This window comes from Vigna unguiculata, chromosome 10 (assembly GCF_037176805.1).
Source record: "Vigna unguiculata cultivar grain cowpea cultivar isolate G323 ecotype 2 chromosome 10, ASM3717680v1, whole genome shotgun sequence".
NCBI lineage: Eukaryota > Viridiplantae > Streptophyta > Magnoliopsida > Fabales > Fabaceae > Vigna > Vigna unguiculata.
This window is the reverse complement of record NC_140801.1, coordinates 2,029,452-2,042,843: the sequence shown is the minus strand read 5'-3', so window position 1 is coordinate 2,042,843 and position 13,392 is coordinate 2,029,452. Positions and strand designations below refer to the sequence as shown.

At 35.5% G+C, this 13,392-nt stretch overlaps 3 protein-coding genes and 2 long non-coding RNA genes across 6 annotated transcripts; 2 read left to right on the top strand and 3 right to left on the bottom strand.

Moving 5' to 3' along the window:
- The first annotated feature begins 299 nt into the window (after positions 1-299).
- LOC114165101 (uncharacterized) lies at positions 300-2,294 on the top strand. Its single transcript, XR_003599690.2, has 3 exons — positions 300-487; positions 604-681; positions 1,905-2,294. It is a non-coding gene; the product is annotated as an uncharacterized LOC114165101 (long non-coding RNA).
- A 138-nt stretch (positions 2,295-2,432) lies between these two features.
- Positions 2,433-5,120, bottom strand: LOC114166564 (ferredoxin-like protein). 2 transcript variants are annotated; one of them, XM_028051314.2, is made up of 2 exons: positions 4,856-5,120; positions 2,433-3,189 (listed from the first exon to the last, which is right to left on the bottom strand). In XM_028051314.2, exon 2 carries the CDS (start codon positions 3,084-3,086, stop codon positions 2,484-2,486), a length of 603 nt encoding a protein of 200 aa, XP_027907115.1. In that variant the 5' UTR covers positions 3,087-3,189; positions 4,856-5,120; the 3' UTR covers positions 2,433-2,483. The 2 variants fall into 2 exon arrangements, with proteins under 2 accessions (XP_027907115.1, XP_027907114.1); XM_028051313.2 differs by having other exon boundaries at positions 2,433-3,070; positions 4,856-5,112.
- Positions 5,121-6,560: 1,440 nt separating this feature from the next.
- Positions 6,561-9,865, bottom strand: LOC114166936 (1-aminocyclopropane-1-carboxylate oxidase homolog 1-like). The gene is made up of 3 exons (XM_028051822.2): positions 9,732-9,865; positions 8,107-8,428; positions 6,561-6,962 (listed from the first exon to the last, which is right to left on the bottom strand). The coding sequence occupies exons 2-3, from the start codon at positions 8,395-8,397 to the stop codon at positions 6,711-6,713; spliced, it is 543 nt and encodes a 180-aa protein (XP_027907623.2). The 5' UTR covers positions 8,398-8,428; positions 9,732-9,865; the 3' UTR covers positions 6,561-6,710.
- A 55-nt stretch (positions 9,866-9,920) lies between these two features.
- Positions 9,921-11,361, top strand: LOC146881993 (uncharacterized). The gene is made up of 2 exons (XR_014985355.1): positions 9,921-10,060; positions 10,484-11,361. It is a non-coding gene; the product is annotated as an uncharacterized LOC146881993 (long non-coding RNA).
- LOC114166835 (1-aminocyclopropane-1-carboxylate oxidase homolog 12-like) lies at positions 10,389-13,058 on the bottom strand. The gene is made up of 3 exons (XM_028051697.2): positions 12,339-13,058; positions 10,935-11,256; positions 10,389-10,736 (listed from the first exon to the last, which is right to left on the bottom strand). Exons 1-3 carry the CDS (start codon positions 12,863-12,865, stop codon positions 10,485-10,487), a joined length of 1,101 nt encoding a protein of 366 aa, XP_027907498.1. The 5' UTR covers positions 12,866-13,058; the 3' UTR covers positions 10,389-10,484.
- Positions 13,059-13,392: the final 334 nt, after the last annotated feature.

Genomic DNA, 13,392 nt, shown 5'->3' with positions numbered 1-13,392 from the left:
CTCAAAATATAGTCAGACTCAAAATAATCCAATAATCAAGATCCCATTTTTTTTTTAGGTTTTCTACACGGCCATACAGATCAATTTGTATATAAAACTGATTGATTATTTGAAACGAGAAGATGGATAAACACCGAACAAATACAACAAAACGTCCACACAACAGATGAAAGGAGAAGCCCTAATCTATAACGAGAGGATGTAAAATACACTTTTAAATTATACAAATATACTTGTATATGTATGCATCAAATGTAAGCCCTCTTTTTCTGTACTGTAGAGTTTGGGCCTGGCCTTTTCGGAGGCCCAAGGCCCTGCCCTACAGAAGGGCACCTTACCCTACCACATACCCTACATTCTCATCTTTTCCTCCACTCTTCTGTTTTCCAGAGCAATCTCCCTTCCTCTCCAAACTCCAGCAAAGTGCTCTGCTAGGGCACGACTTCCGTTCGTCTCCGAGCCATCAAAAGACCTTCTTTTCTTCCAGGTAAGTGGACTTCGGAGCTTCTGGTTCGTTCATTTTTTTCTTTTCCCCTCCGTTTAAAAACGCGTGGGTCAAGTTGGGGTTATGGTTCTTGACTCCGTTCTGTCCTCTTGTTCCAGTTTCAGCCACTGTCTTAGTTCTTGGAGCTGCTGTGCTACATAGTTAGGATCCGCTTGCTTTTAGTGCTCAAAACAAAGGTAAGGGAAGCTAGATTCGTCTGTTCTAAGTTGTCCTTGGCTGTTTTTGGTTGTTTTCGTGTTTATATGCATGTATAGTATGTTTTGTTGAGAGAAATGGGGTTGCATGTGGGTTTGGGGTGGATCTGGGCGGTTTCCGCCGTTGCATGTGGGTTGACAGTGGTGAACGCTGCTATTTTCGCCCAAGCGAGCTTGTCTCGCCTAGGCGAGAGTATCAGAGTACTCACCACCACGAGAGCTCGCCTAGGCGACCTGTCCACGTTCTGAGCGACGCCATGTCTCGCTCAGGCGAGGAGGTCTCGCCTGAGCGAGAAATCGTGAAAAATCCCACGTTGCCCATCTCGCTTGAGCGAGAATTCGTGAAGGGGTCATGTCGCGCGTCTCGCCTGAGCGAGAATGCGTGAGAAAACCCTGTTGCTCATCTCGCCTGAGCGAGAATTCGCTGCCTCAGGAAGGCCAGCGTCTCGCCTGAGCGAGTTCGCGAGAGAGTGTTATGTTTCCTTGGCTGTTTGAGTGATTTGTTGCATGTACCATTCAAACTGTTCTTTCTAAATATGATGTGCGTGAATATATTTGGGGTGTTTGGGTTTTTATGAATGAAACTGGCATGCTGGGTATGGAATTTATCATGGGTTGTGGGTTCGTGACACTTTAACATGACGATGGAATGTATGAGATGTAAGTGGTGGTTGTAGTATGAGAAACATAAAAATTGTATGTGATAGGCGTAATTCCATGAGTCTCGTGGGGAGACTTTATGGTGGCGTGTAGTGTATATGTTAAGATATGGATTCAAGTAAGGATCGCATCCCGAAACTCTAAAGGGTCAGTGAGTCTCAGGTAGAGCAAGCTGACCCAAGTGGTGAGAGTAGCGGGAGGCCCTAGTCTTTGGCAGGATAATGGCCTTAGACGCTTGAAGGCTAACCTCGTGAGTGGTAGGGTGAAACCCATTGGCAATGGCTCTGCAGAGCAGTAGAGGCCACCACGAGTGCAGGCATCCAGTGAATCCGATCTTAACATATGTATCCGGATAATAGAGTCATAGTGTCTTGCTTGTTTGCCATAACATGATCTATGTGCCTCTGTGTTGTATGTCTGGAATGTTTATGTATTTATTCCTTTATGCCCTGATAAGTATTATATTACACTAGCTTACCCTTGCATGTTTGTGTGTGTTTCTGTTTTGTTTTCTCTTTTGCGATGATCACCATTGGTGGGAGCAGATGGGAATACTTCTGGAGGTAGGCCTGATGGTGGTAGCGGTGCAGCCTAGTGGGCCCGTTGTTATGGTTTTTGAAGGTGTCCTATGGCCCTAGTGCCTTGTAGTTCCATGCTCCTAGGGCATTCCTTTTGCATAACTTCTAAACCTTAGAATTGTTTTGTTTATGGCATGGTTGTATGCCCAAATTTCTCTCTAAGTACTCCTATGGATGACTGTTAAAGTACACTCTTGAACTCCGTTTTCTTTTGTTCGCGTTGCCCTTGAAATATTATAACTGCGCGACGTTTTGTTTATTGGATTAGTCTATCTAAATGGGACGTCACATCAAAAATATTTCGTTCATCTTTTATTCAAAACTTTAAATAATAAGTTTGTAAAAAAAATCGTTATATATTATTTGCCTCACTCATCTTTTCTCATTAGACTCTGGCTCTACACTATAATTCTTCACAGTTAATATTAGTATTAATTCATGAAACCCCAAATGAAGCACATCACACACAGTAAACAAAGTAAAGGAAGCCGAACAAAACAAAGAAAACCAACTCAAGAATTGTCAAGTGAAGATTTAGTAAACTGATCACAAAAGTGCAAACACCAAAATGGACATACAACACATGAAAAATAATATGTTAAAAAGTGCAACACTGCTTCTGTGTCCCCCACTGCATGGAGTACTGCTTCCACTATAACACCCCTTCTTCTGCTGGATTCCTACACCACGATTTTCAAGCACAAACGTGGAGTTTGTCTGTCCATCGCTGAACAAAACACACCAAAAGAAAGGTCCTTTATGGAGTCCAACAAGACCAACTCCAACCTCGGTGTGTGTTTTGTTCTTCAGAACAGACACAGAGTTCTTATCTTTGATGAGAACTTGAGAGAATGCCAGAGATGGCTCAAGATACTCTCTTTGACAACCAACAATGTGGCCAGTTATGGTGCCAAAAGTAGGAAGCTCTACGCCACAGTTGGGAGCAAACACTTCAGTGAAATCATCTTCAGGGGGTTTGCAGTTTACAGCATTGTTATCACTGCAGTTTCCTTTGCATAATTCAACGTATTGTAAGGCCATGCACCCTAAACCAGGGCTGTCATTCAAGTGGGGAAGCTTCTGATCCGTTCGATTCTTGTTTATGATGTCAACTATGTCACTGGCAGGGTTTCCTGAGAGAGAAAACATCTGGTTTTAGAGATGATGTGTGTAGTGGATGTGCATGCTCATCTTGTTTCTATTCAGTTGACTTAATCATCAGAGTGACTCTTCATATATTGATCAGTCTTTTCTGAGAGAATTCATTTGAGAGATACAATATCAATTAGACACGAATCAGACCTATGACACTACCTCTGACTTAAAACCTCTAAGATAATGGGTTTATAGGTCCTTTTTCTTATAAGATGCTCAACTTTTTTATCTTTATCCAATATAAGACTTAGACTCACACTTGGATTTCCAACCAGATTTGCATCAAACAAAGCATATGTTACAAAACCTGGTTTTATTAGTGTTGGGTATGAACAACAATAACAAAAAAAACACAAGGATAAGAACAAAAAGAAAACAACTATATTGTACTGAAAGTTCTATACACAGTTCCTTCACAATCTTTGAAACCCTTACAAGATGTTCTCTAAGTTTCATGTCCATATTCATCACATTTCATATTTTGTAGTATTTTTAATCCTCAACTTTATTGTTGAAGTCGTATGATCTTTTGAGAATATGAAACAAGTTCACAAACACCAACATACTAGAACAGAAATCAACAGGTTCATATTATACTCTGGTTGCATTATAAATCTAAATTTAACATTATCAAAAGAGCCCTATAAATGCAGAATGTTTCATTTGCCTTTTAATCTTTGCTATTATTCATAAGACATAAAAATGACAGAAGTTTGCCCTCTTGCAACATTTATTATTCTCAAAAACCTGCGTCATATTCACATTTTTTCACAAAATTTATTGCACAAAATAAGCTCTTACAAAAACCAATATACCTGACTAAGTTTCAATTTATAACGCTCAGACTAATGCAGATTTTTCTAACCAATGTATAAATGCTCTGATTATTAAGCTGATAATATCCAAACAGAACTCCAAAATACTTTAATGTCTGACCAAGATTGTTGTGAAGACAAGCTACAAATACCAGAAACAAACTTTTTCTAATATTAATGAAGAATTCTCAGAACATGTGAAACAAAGGTGTAAGGTACAGAAATAAGCTGCACTCCGTGCCAAATCATCTACCATATTTAATTAGCATTAATTCAAATTTAAGGGAAAACAACTTCTGGAAACCAAATTTCTATAGTCATAACATCACCGATCATAGTGAATGTAGCATATCAAAGAAACCAATGTCACATTTAACCAATCTATAAGTTCAGCAATGTAATTCAGTAATTAGGGGTACACTAAACAGATGAACTGAACTACTATAAAACTAAACTGATCTTTCAAAATGATTCAACAAAACTGAACAGTAAAATTGTTTAACTCTCACTCTAAATTCCTTGTGTTCCCACTAATTTCAAAATTGTACTAGTCCTTAAGAATATTTCAGACTGTTAAACCTTCAAAGAAACCACTCTTCGAAGGAATGTGCCAGGAATCAGAGATCCAGAACAAGATGGAAACTTTCGAAGCAAAACACAAAAGCACGTTTGAACTTATATGAAGAGCTTCTGGAATACCCATTACACCACAACAACTATCTCAACAGTACAAGTATCGAACACTCCAAGACACAATAATAGAACAACCTTGCAGAATGACAAAAAATAGAGAAAACAGAAACATTCATAGATGAAAAGCTACATTTGTTACTTACTACTCATGCCCACAATAACCTTATAATCAAATAACAGACACAATGCTCATAAACACACCAAATGCCAAAACAAACTCACAAAAAGAGAGAAAAAGAATGTAACTTTACTTACCATGGATGTGATGGGAGAGAACAAGAGCTGGAAAAAGGAGACAACAAGCAAAACAACAAAAGAAATGCAACACCCCACAACTGGGGTTGTTCATCATATGCAATGCCGAGGCTGAACCAGAAAAAAAAAAGGATTTTGCTATGGCAGTAGTGTGGAACAAAGTGAATAGAGAAAAGGGTAACTCAAATGAGGGAAAAGTTGATGAATTGGCCTAAATGGAGAAGATAAAGGAGAAAGGGGTGGTGATGGGTTTGCACTTTGCACTGCCAAAAGGACACAAAGTGGTCCCATGAAGCCGTTATCTCTTCTGTCTTTGAATGTTTTTTCCTGAAAATGCTACCCATTTTCAACATGGGACCCATGATTCATAGAGAACTGTGATTTTGGAGACAAAGATTGTTTAGTGATTTTTAATTTTGTTTCATCTTATTTACAAGTATTTCTTCTTTAATACATCATTTTAAGTTTTACGTTTTCATATAACCTTAAATTTTATTTAATATATCTATCGATTTGAAATTTTACTAAGAATAGGTATCTTTATCTGATAAAACCTTTTTCTTTTCGTCATTTATGTTCATATTTCAAGACTTAAAAGATATATTTTTTATATATCAAAATATTTATTTCTCTCCAACTGCCACAAATGATTAGAATGAGCTATTGTCTGACATAAAATAGCTGAACCATTCATCATAATATAAAACCATTATCAGTACCATTTTAAATAATATATTAATTTATTAAACCTCAAAATTAGCATTTCTTTTTACAATAATGATAATATATTATAAAATATGGCAGGTATCAAAACCTTCTCACAACTAAAATAATGCATAAACATCAAAATATCATTGATCCCAAATATTAGATAGCATAATAAAGAATATGGCTTATCCTACACAAAAATAAATCATAATATGTACTGATTTAAATTCCATTTTTTACACACACACTTTAGAGAAATTGATTTCCATTTCGTGAAAGTTAGTAATAAAAGGATAATAAGTAATGGGATGTAAAATATTATCTCAAATTCTATTTTAAACAGTGGTTAGAAACATGTTGTAAGTAACGAAAGATAATTTAAAATAAATGACAAATTTTTTCTATAACGTGGTTGAGAATTTTAGTACGTAGTCATTTAGCCATAAAGTAATTTTGGAGTAAAATTTGTGAAGTATATTTTCATATATCAGTACCAAATGGAGTTAGAGAAAAGTCAAAGAAAAAAAATAACAATAATTCATGATCATTTTAAAAATCTTAATGATTATATTCAGAAAATATACATAATCAAAAAAACTAGCAAAGAATTCTACTAATTTAGATGGAATTCTACTAATCATGCAGAAGGCTAAGGTTGTGGAATGTGCATACATTAGATTTTTTTCACCCAATAACACTTTTTTTTTTCAAGTTTAGAACCAAATTCTGTATAGTGATGGAGAGAAAACTGGTTGAAAAATATGTGAGAATTCGGTTTCCAATAAACTGAATTTTGAACTTGATTTTTATTTATTTATTTTTTCTTAAATAAAAATAGGAAGAAATTTTTGAAAAACAAATTACAAAAAATAACACAATTTAGAATTCTGTTGGTGAAAAGAAAGAATTGAATTTTCTGTGTAAATATTTGACACAATATACTATCTGAGTAAATTTTAAATCCAAATATACTATTTGGATGAAAAAATCGAACACATTATATGTATACACAACTTACCTGCATACCCTGCTGTCATAAAGTCATATCAGATTCAGCAATCATTTTTATTTATGCTAACTTATTTGTTTCTGATACATTTCCTGGTTCACATCTTGTAAGGTGTAGCTTCTGATACATTTTCACAGTTCAAATCTTGTAGGGTGCAAGAGCACTGGTACCATCAAGTCCTTTTGCATAAAAGAAGGCTTCATAGTCAGCATATGTAGTTTCCCTATATTTGGGAGGATTGTCTTCAGATAACAGTTCCTTTATAGGTCCAAAAAGCTTTGAGGATGCCTCAGCACTTGGGTTGAAAAAACATGCAACAGAGATTCTTGGACCAACATGATTTGAAAGCACTCTGTGTTCAGCACTCTTCAATCTATCATTTGTTATAAACTACAATTCAAACACACAAACAATCAACAACATGGTTACATCCAATAACAAGGCTCATTCACATAACAACATATAGAAACAATCAAGTCTTGTCTCAACTAGGAGGGAGCAAGAACATGGATCATATATGAGTGGTTATGACTCCCTCTATCATTCACTTGTAACAAGAAAATGACAAAACTCAAACTACCTGTCATGGGCAATGTCATGATGGGTCTATTGAGGGAAGAACTCACCGGAAAGACACAATAACAATGAGATTTAAGTCCAACCTACATAAGGGATTGTCACCACATTCAACCCAAAACCTTATAAGCCACAATGGGTTTATGGGTCTTCTTCATCCATTTATGGTACTCAACTTTCTAATTTTTACCAAATGTGGAACTTAGACTCACACTTGAATCCCGACACATGAACATGGATAAAAGTATGTGTTATTGGAAATCCAAGTGTGCGTTTAAGTCTCATGTTAAGTACAAAATTTAACACCTTATAAAGAAGAAAATCTATAAATTTATTGTCTTAAGATTTTAGGTTATCGTGATGTCAATCCCTTATATGAATTAAGCTTAGGTCTCATTGTTTTTTAATCTCCCTGGTTAACCTCCCTTGGAAAGACCGATCAGTGGTACCAAACACTCTTAAAATAACTGCATGGAGAACTACTACATTTTCTCTGAAAAGAAGAAAGACACATTTTGATCTTGTGAAGGTCATCTGGACCTTTGTAGGAACACAAATAGTTAAGCAAGATGTAAGATAGGATAGCAATACCATTTCAAGTTGTATGGTTTGCTCTGAGGAGAAACGCTGAGCAACATATTCTCTGATACACTCTTTCTAAAACACTTAAACATACACTTATGAATATATTCTTTAATATTAATTGAAATTCAGACAAGTCTCAGTTGTTTAGTGGAACTCTTTCTTCTATGTAGTAACATTGGATTATAGTAATACATTGTGCATGACATACTTTTACAACTTCATAAGTGTCGTGCCATGATTATTTGTTTTAAGCTGACTTTTATCTTTCCCCAACTTCCATTAGAAAAATGAAGCCTTACATGTAAGTAGAATCCATGATAGGTAAAAGTTGCAGGAAATAAAGGAAAAAACAAGAGGAAAACAGAAAACTTGCCTGCAAAAGGTCTCCAATATTAATGACCAAAGCACCAGGTACAGGGTTTATATCAATCCACTTGTCATTGCATCTTACTTGGAGACCACCAATATGATCCTGGAGAAGGATTGTGAAGAAACCATAGTCAGAATGCATGGTGGTTCCCATGGTCAAATCTGGTTCAGGACATGCAGGGTAATAATGGCAAAGACCAAACACTTTCCCAGCACATCCCATATCTTTGAGATAGTTTGGATTCAGACCCAAAGCTTCTGAAAACAACTCAAGCAGTAAAATCCCAAGCTTCATTATGTATTTCCTGTAATCCAGCAATATGTCTCTGCAAAAACATGCAATCAATTTGTCTCAGTTTTGGAACTTTTCAATTTGTCTCAGTTAGTTTCTACAATAGTTTAATGTTTAAAACTTCATCCTTTAACTTCCATGCTATATTATACAAAAATAAACAGAAGTCAAAAATTAACTCCACCTCACAAAATTAGTATGTAAGATGAGATTTGCACTCACTTACATAGTGTAAACTTATCACTAGTTGATGAGGAACTTCAAACACACACTCTTATACATCTTGAGCGTGAAACTAAACTCTCTAACCCATAACTCTGATACCATGTTACGTTAAGAAATATATTTTTTTAAGACTAACTGAACTTCACATAACCAATTTGTATGACGAGGATTGTACCACTTATATATTATAAATTGGCCTTATGAGATTCTTTGAAGATCTTTGAAGATCAAAACCCTTCAAACCCTTTTTATGAGATTCATCAACAAGGGATACCCTGCGCTCTACATCAAGATGCAGGCCTAGTTTTACAAAAGAAAGATAGCACATTACAGGATATTAAGACATCATGTCATTTCAAGTATTGCCATTATCCACAATTAGCATCTAACTTAGATCAATTCCCCCACCTCTGTTGATTCACTTGATAAGCATTGAAAAAAAATTTGGTTCCTGAGTATCCATATAGATTATGAAATTCAAAGCCAGATATGTTTCTAGATTTGACAAGAAATGCTTCTGTGCATAGCATATCAGAACTATACTTTTCCCACCAAACCAAACATAACAAAATTGCCAAATTTGATAAGAGATAAAACAGCTAAAAAAAGGTGTTAAGTTGTTTCCAATTCACAAGACCTTCATAAAAAGATTATTTCTCTTTTGTTATCTACTGTTTATTGATAATACTTATATATTGATGTTCACTAATTAAATGACAGGTTAAGTGTTGCATGAAACATGTAACTTTATTCTTCTGGTTTGAACAGCTTTTTATATACATATTTTTTATTTTAAATAAAGCATTATTTTGATCGCTTATATATATATATATATATATATATATATATATATATATATATATATATATATATTTTTTTTTTTTTTTTTTTCTTTTTAATTTCTTTTATTTATTAACATGGTTATCAAACTTTTGAATTAACTCGCGGACAAGTTTATGATCTTACACCTGGTTTTCGAGTTAATTCAGAAGCAAAATCGTTTTTGAAGTAAAATCGGTGGAAGAATCGGAAATCAGATCGTTAAGCGTGTGAGCGAGTTCGAATGGTTGAAAAATTAAACGAAAACGAGGTCGTTTTGGGGTAGAACTGACCTAATTTTTTCGCGATTTAGGGTTATTCCATTTTGATTTCGTTCAGTCGCGTTTTTGCTGTCGAACCTCTTGCGTCTGGAGGTGTTGGCCGCCGCGCTCGCTGTCGCGTTTGGAGGTGTTGGCCGCCGCTTTCGCCATCGCGTCTCCGGCTACTGCAGTCGCGTTCGCATCTCGTTCTGTTGACCACCACTGCGCTCGCGCTCGCATTCGTCTGCTTCTGCCTCACCTCACCTCGCCGTCGCGTCCGTCTCGCGTCGCCGTCGTCAATGCCTCGCCGTCGCGTCTCGCCTCGTCGTCGGCAGCATTGATCGCAGAAGCAGCTCTCCCTCGTAATATCACATCCTCCCCTGTTTTTTTCTAACTCTCTGATGATTTAACGGCCTTTAATTGCTTTGGTAGGGTAAAAACCTGATCACCATGTTTTCCTTCTTTGATGCAAAGAAACAAAGAAGAGAGAACGATTGTACTGAAGATTTTGAAAAGAATTGATTTATATAAATTGAAGTAAATTCTTACGAATTTATAATTCCAATTTAAGAATTTATGAAAACTCTTGAGTTTCACAGCCTTATTTATTAATATTTTTAAGTGATGAATTACACAGAAGGCTAGTACACAACTTACCTGCATACCCTGCTGTTATAAAGTCATATCAGATTGAGCAATCATTTTTATTTATTGTAACTTATTTGTTTCTGATACATTTCCTAGTTCAAATCTGATAAGATGCAGTTTCTGATACATTTTCACAGTTCAAATCTTATAAGGTGCAAGAGCACTGGTACCATCAAGTCCTTTTGCAATAAAGAAGGCTTCATAGTCAGCAAATGTAGTTTCCCTATATTTGGGAGGATTGTGTTCAGATAACAGTTCCTTTATAGGTCCAAAAGGCTTTGAGGATGCCTCAGCACTTGGGCTGAAAAAGCATGCAACTGAGATTCTTGGACCAACATGATTTGAAAGCACTCTGTGTTCAGCACTCTTCAATCTATCATTTGTTATAAACTACAATTCAAACACACAAACAATCAACAACATGGTTGCATCCAATAACAAGGCTCGTTCACATAACAACAGATAGAAACAATCAAGTCTTGTCTCAACTTCCATTAGAAAAATGAAGCCTTACATGTAAGTAGTATCCATGATAGGTAAAAGTTGCATGAAATAAAGGAAAAAACAAGAGGAAAACAGAAAACTTGCCTGCAAAAAGTCTCCAATATTAATGACCAAAGCACCAGGTACAGGGTTCATATCAATCCACTTGTCATTGCATCTTATTTGGAGACCACCAATATGATCCTGGAGAAGGATTGTGAAGAAATCATTGTCAGAATGCATGGTGGTTCCCATGGTCAAATCTGGTTCAGGACATGCAGGATAATAATGGCAAAGACCAAACACTCTCCCAGCACATCCCATATCTTTGAGATAGTTTGGATTCAGACCCAAAGCTTCTGAAAACAACTCAAGCAGTAAAATCCCAAGCTTCATTATGTATTTCCTGTAATCCAGCAATATGTCTCTGCAAAAACATGCAATCAATTTGTCTCAGTTTTGGACCTTTTCAATTTGTCTCAGTTAGCTTCTACAATAGTTTAATGTTTAAAACTTCATCCTTTAACTTCCACACTATATTATGCAGAAATGAACAAAAGTCACAAATTAACTTTACCTCACAAGATCGATTTATAAGATAAAGTATGCACCCACTTACATAATGTAAATTTATCACTAGTTGATGTAAAACTTCAAACACACACCCTCATGCTGAAACATATATATCTCAAGCGTAAAACTAGACTCTATAGCCCATAACTTTGATACCATGTTATGTTAAGAAATAGATTTTTTTAACCCTAAGAGAACTTCACAAAATCAATTTGTAAGATGAAAATTGTACCTACTTATATGCTGTAAATTGGCCTTATGAAATTCTTTGAAGATCAAACCCTTCAAACCCTTTTTGTGAGATTCATCAAGAAGGGATACCCTGCGCTCTACATCAAGATGCAGGCCAAGTTTTACAAAAGAAAGATAGCACATTACAGGATATTAAGACATCATGTTATTTCAAGTTTTGCCATTATCCACAATCAGCGTCTAACTTTGATCAATTCCACCACCTCTGTTTGATTCACTTGATAAGCATTGAAAAAAATTTGTTTTATAGATTATAATATTCAAAGCCAGATATGTTTCTAGATTTGGCAAGAAATGCTTCTCTGCATAACATGTCAGAACTATACTTTTCCCACCCAACCAAACATAACAACATTGCCAAATTTGATAAGAGACATACAGCTAAAAAAAGGTGTTAAGTTTTTTCCGATTCACAAGACCACAAAGTTCATCACCTTGAAACATAGTTCCTCTTCTTCTTAGGTTTCTTTTTCTGGTATTTTATCAAGATTTACCTTCCGATTCATGATGAACAAACATATAAACATAAGCCTCCAAATCCGTGTACTTTAACTACAATGAAACTCATTTTTCTTCCTGAACTCAGTACTTCAGACTACTTTCTCTAGATACTAAGAATCATGTCACACCATGTTAGTTTAACTGAAAATTCTTGAAGGAACACGTAATTGATACACATAATACCTGCATACTGCTGGAATTTCTTCTGGTTTGGGGGGATCAGGGTACAACAAACACTTAAAAGTGTCCCTCCAATTGAGTGCTGCCTGTGAGCCATACAGATCAAAATTGCTGTTATAGAAAAAGGGTTTTGTTCTATCTCGTGAATAGAATTCCCTTTTGTGTTCAGCATCAAGTTCATGAAACCTTTTGACCCCATTTTGCATCTCCTCAAGAACACTCACAGGGATGTCATGATTTATCACCTGAAAGAAACCCCATGTTTGAGATGCTTCCTTCACTATCTCAACCAGCCCTTGGCGTTTGCTTGCATCCTTGTGAAGCTCTGCAAGGTCTATGACTGGAATAACATGGCTTGTGTTGGTTAAATTTGAGACCTTTTTCTCATATTTCTCAGGTGGGTGATGGAATATGCTTGGAACCTTCTTGGAACCTGCATCAACAAGCCCTTTGACTCCAGCTTTTGTTTCATCAAATGCTTTTCTTTCACTCAGAACATAATCAAAGTCTGACTCAGTTGCTGTTCCCATTTTCCTGTTAATTGTAGTGTGAAATTGGATCTGGGAGAGTGAGTGGATGAATCAAGAAGAACCAAGCAACACTGTGAAACAGCTAAAGCTTGAAGATGAGCTTGAAAGTAAGTCAATAATGGAGGATACTGTGATAAGTCAATGGTCCAAACTTCACAATTTTCTCACACTTGGACAATAAAAAAATGAATGTGTGAACTTCTGTGATGTATTTCTTTGTTCTTATTACATGAATAAAAATTTTCACACCATCAAACACATTTAAATTTAAATAGTTCATATCTTATCTAATTAAATCAATTATGGTTTCTAGATAATCTCATTCTCAGCTAACAATTACATTTCTCATGTTGGTCTACATCTGTTTATTTATTTTTTGAAGTTACATTAGTATTTTCTTGGATTATTTTTACCTTTACAATGACTTTTTTTTTTATAAATGGTTTTAAGTGTAATATTTAAAAAATAAAAATAAAATATGCATGTGTAATAGATCATTTTAAGTTTTACGTTTTCATATAACCTTA

Bases quoted from the DNA above. Each gene is read 5' to 3' on its own strand.
- LOC114166564 (XM_028051313.2), bottom strand. From the start codon at position 4,952: ATGATGAACAACCCCAGTTGTGGGGTGTTGCATTTCTTTTGTTGTTTT. The intron at 3,071-4,855 runs GTAAGTAAAGTT...TTTCTCTCTCAG, and splicing joins TCTCTCCCATCACATCCATG to GAAACCCTGCCAGTGACATA.
- LOC114166936 (XM_028051822.2), bottom strand. From the start codon at position 8,397: ATGAAGCTTGGGATTTTACTGCTTGAGTTGTTTTCAGAAGCTTTGGGT. The intron at 6,963-8,106 runs GCAAGTTTTCTG...TTTGAATTGTAG, and splicing joins ATATTGGAGACCTTTTGCAG to TTTATAACAAATGATAGATT.
- LOC114166835 (XM_028051697.2), bottom strand. From the start codon at position 12,865: ATGGGAACAGCAACTGAGTCAGACTTTGATTATGTTCTGAGTGAAAGA. The intron at 11,257-12,338 runs GTATTATGTGTA...ATGTTTTTGCAG, and splicing joins GAAATTCCAGCAGTATGCAG to AGACATATTGCTGGATTACA. The intron at 10,737-10,934 runs GCAAGTTTTCTG...TTTGAATTGTAG, and splicing joins ATATTGGAGACTTTTTGCAG to TTTATAACAAATGATAGATT.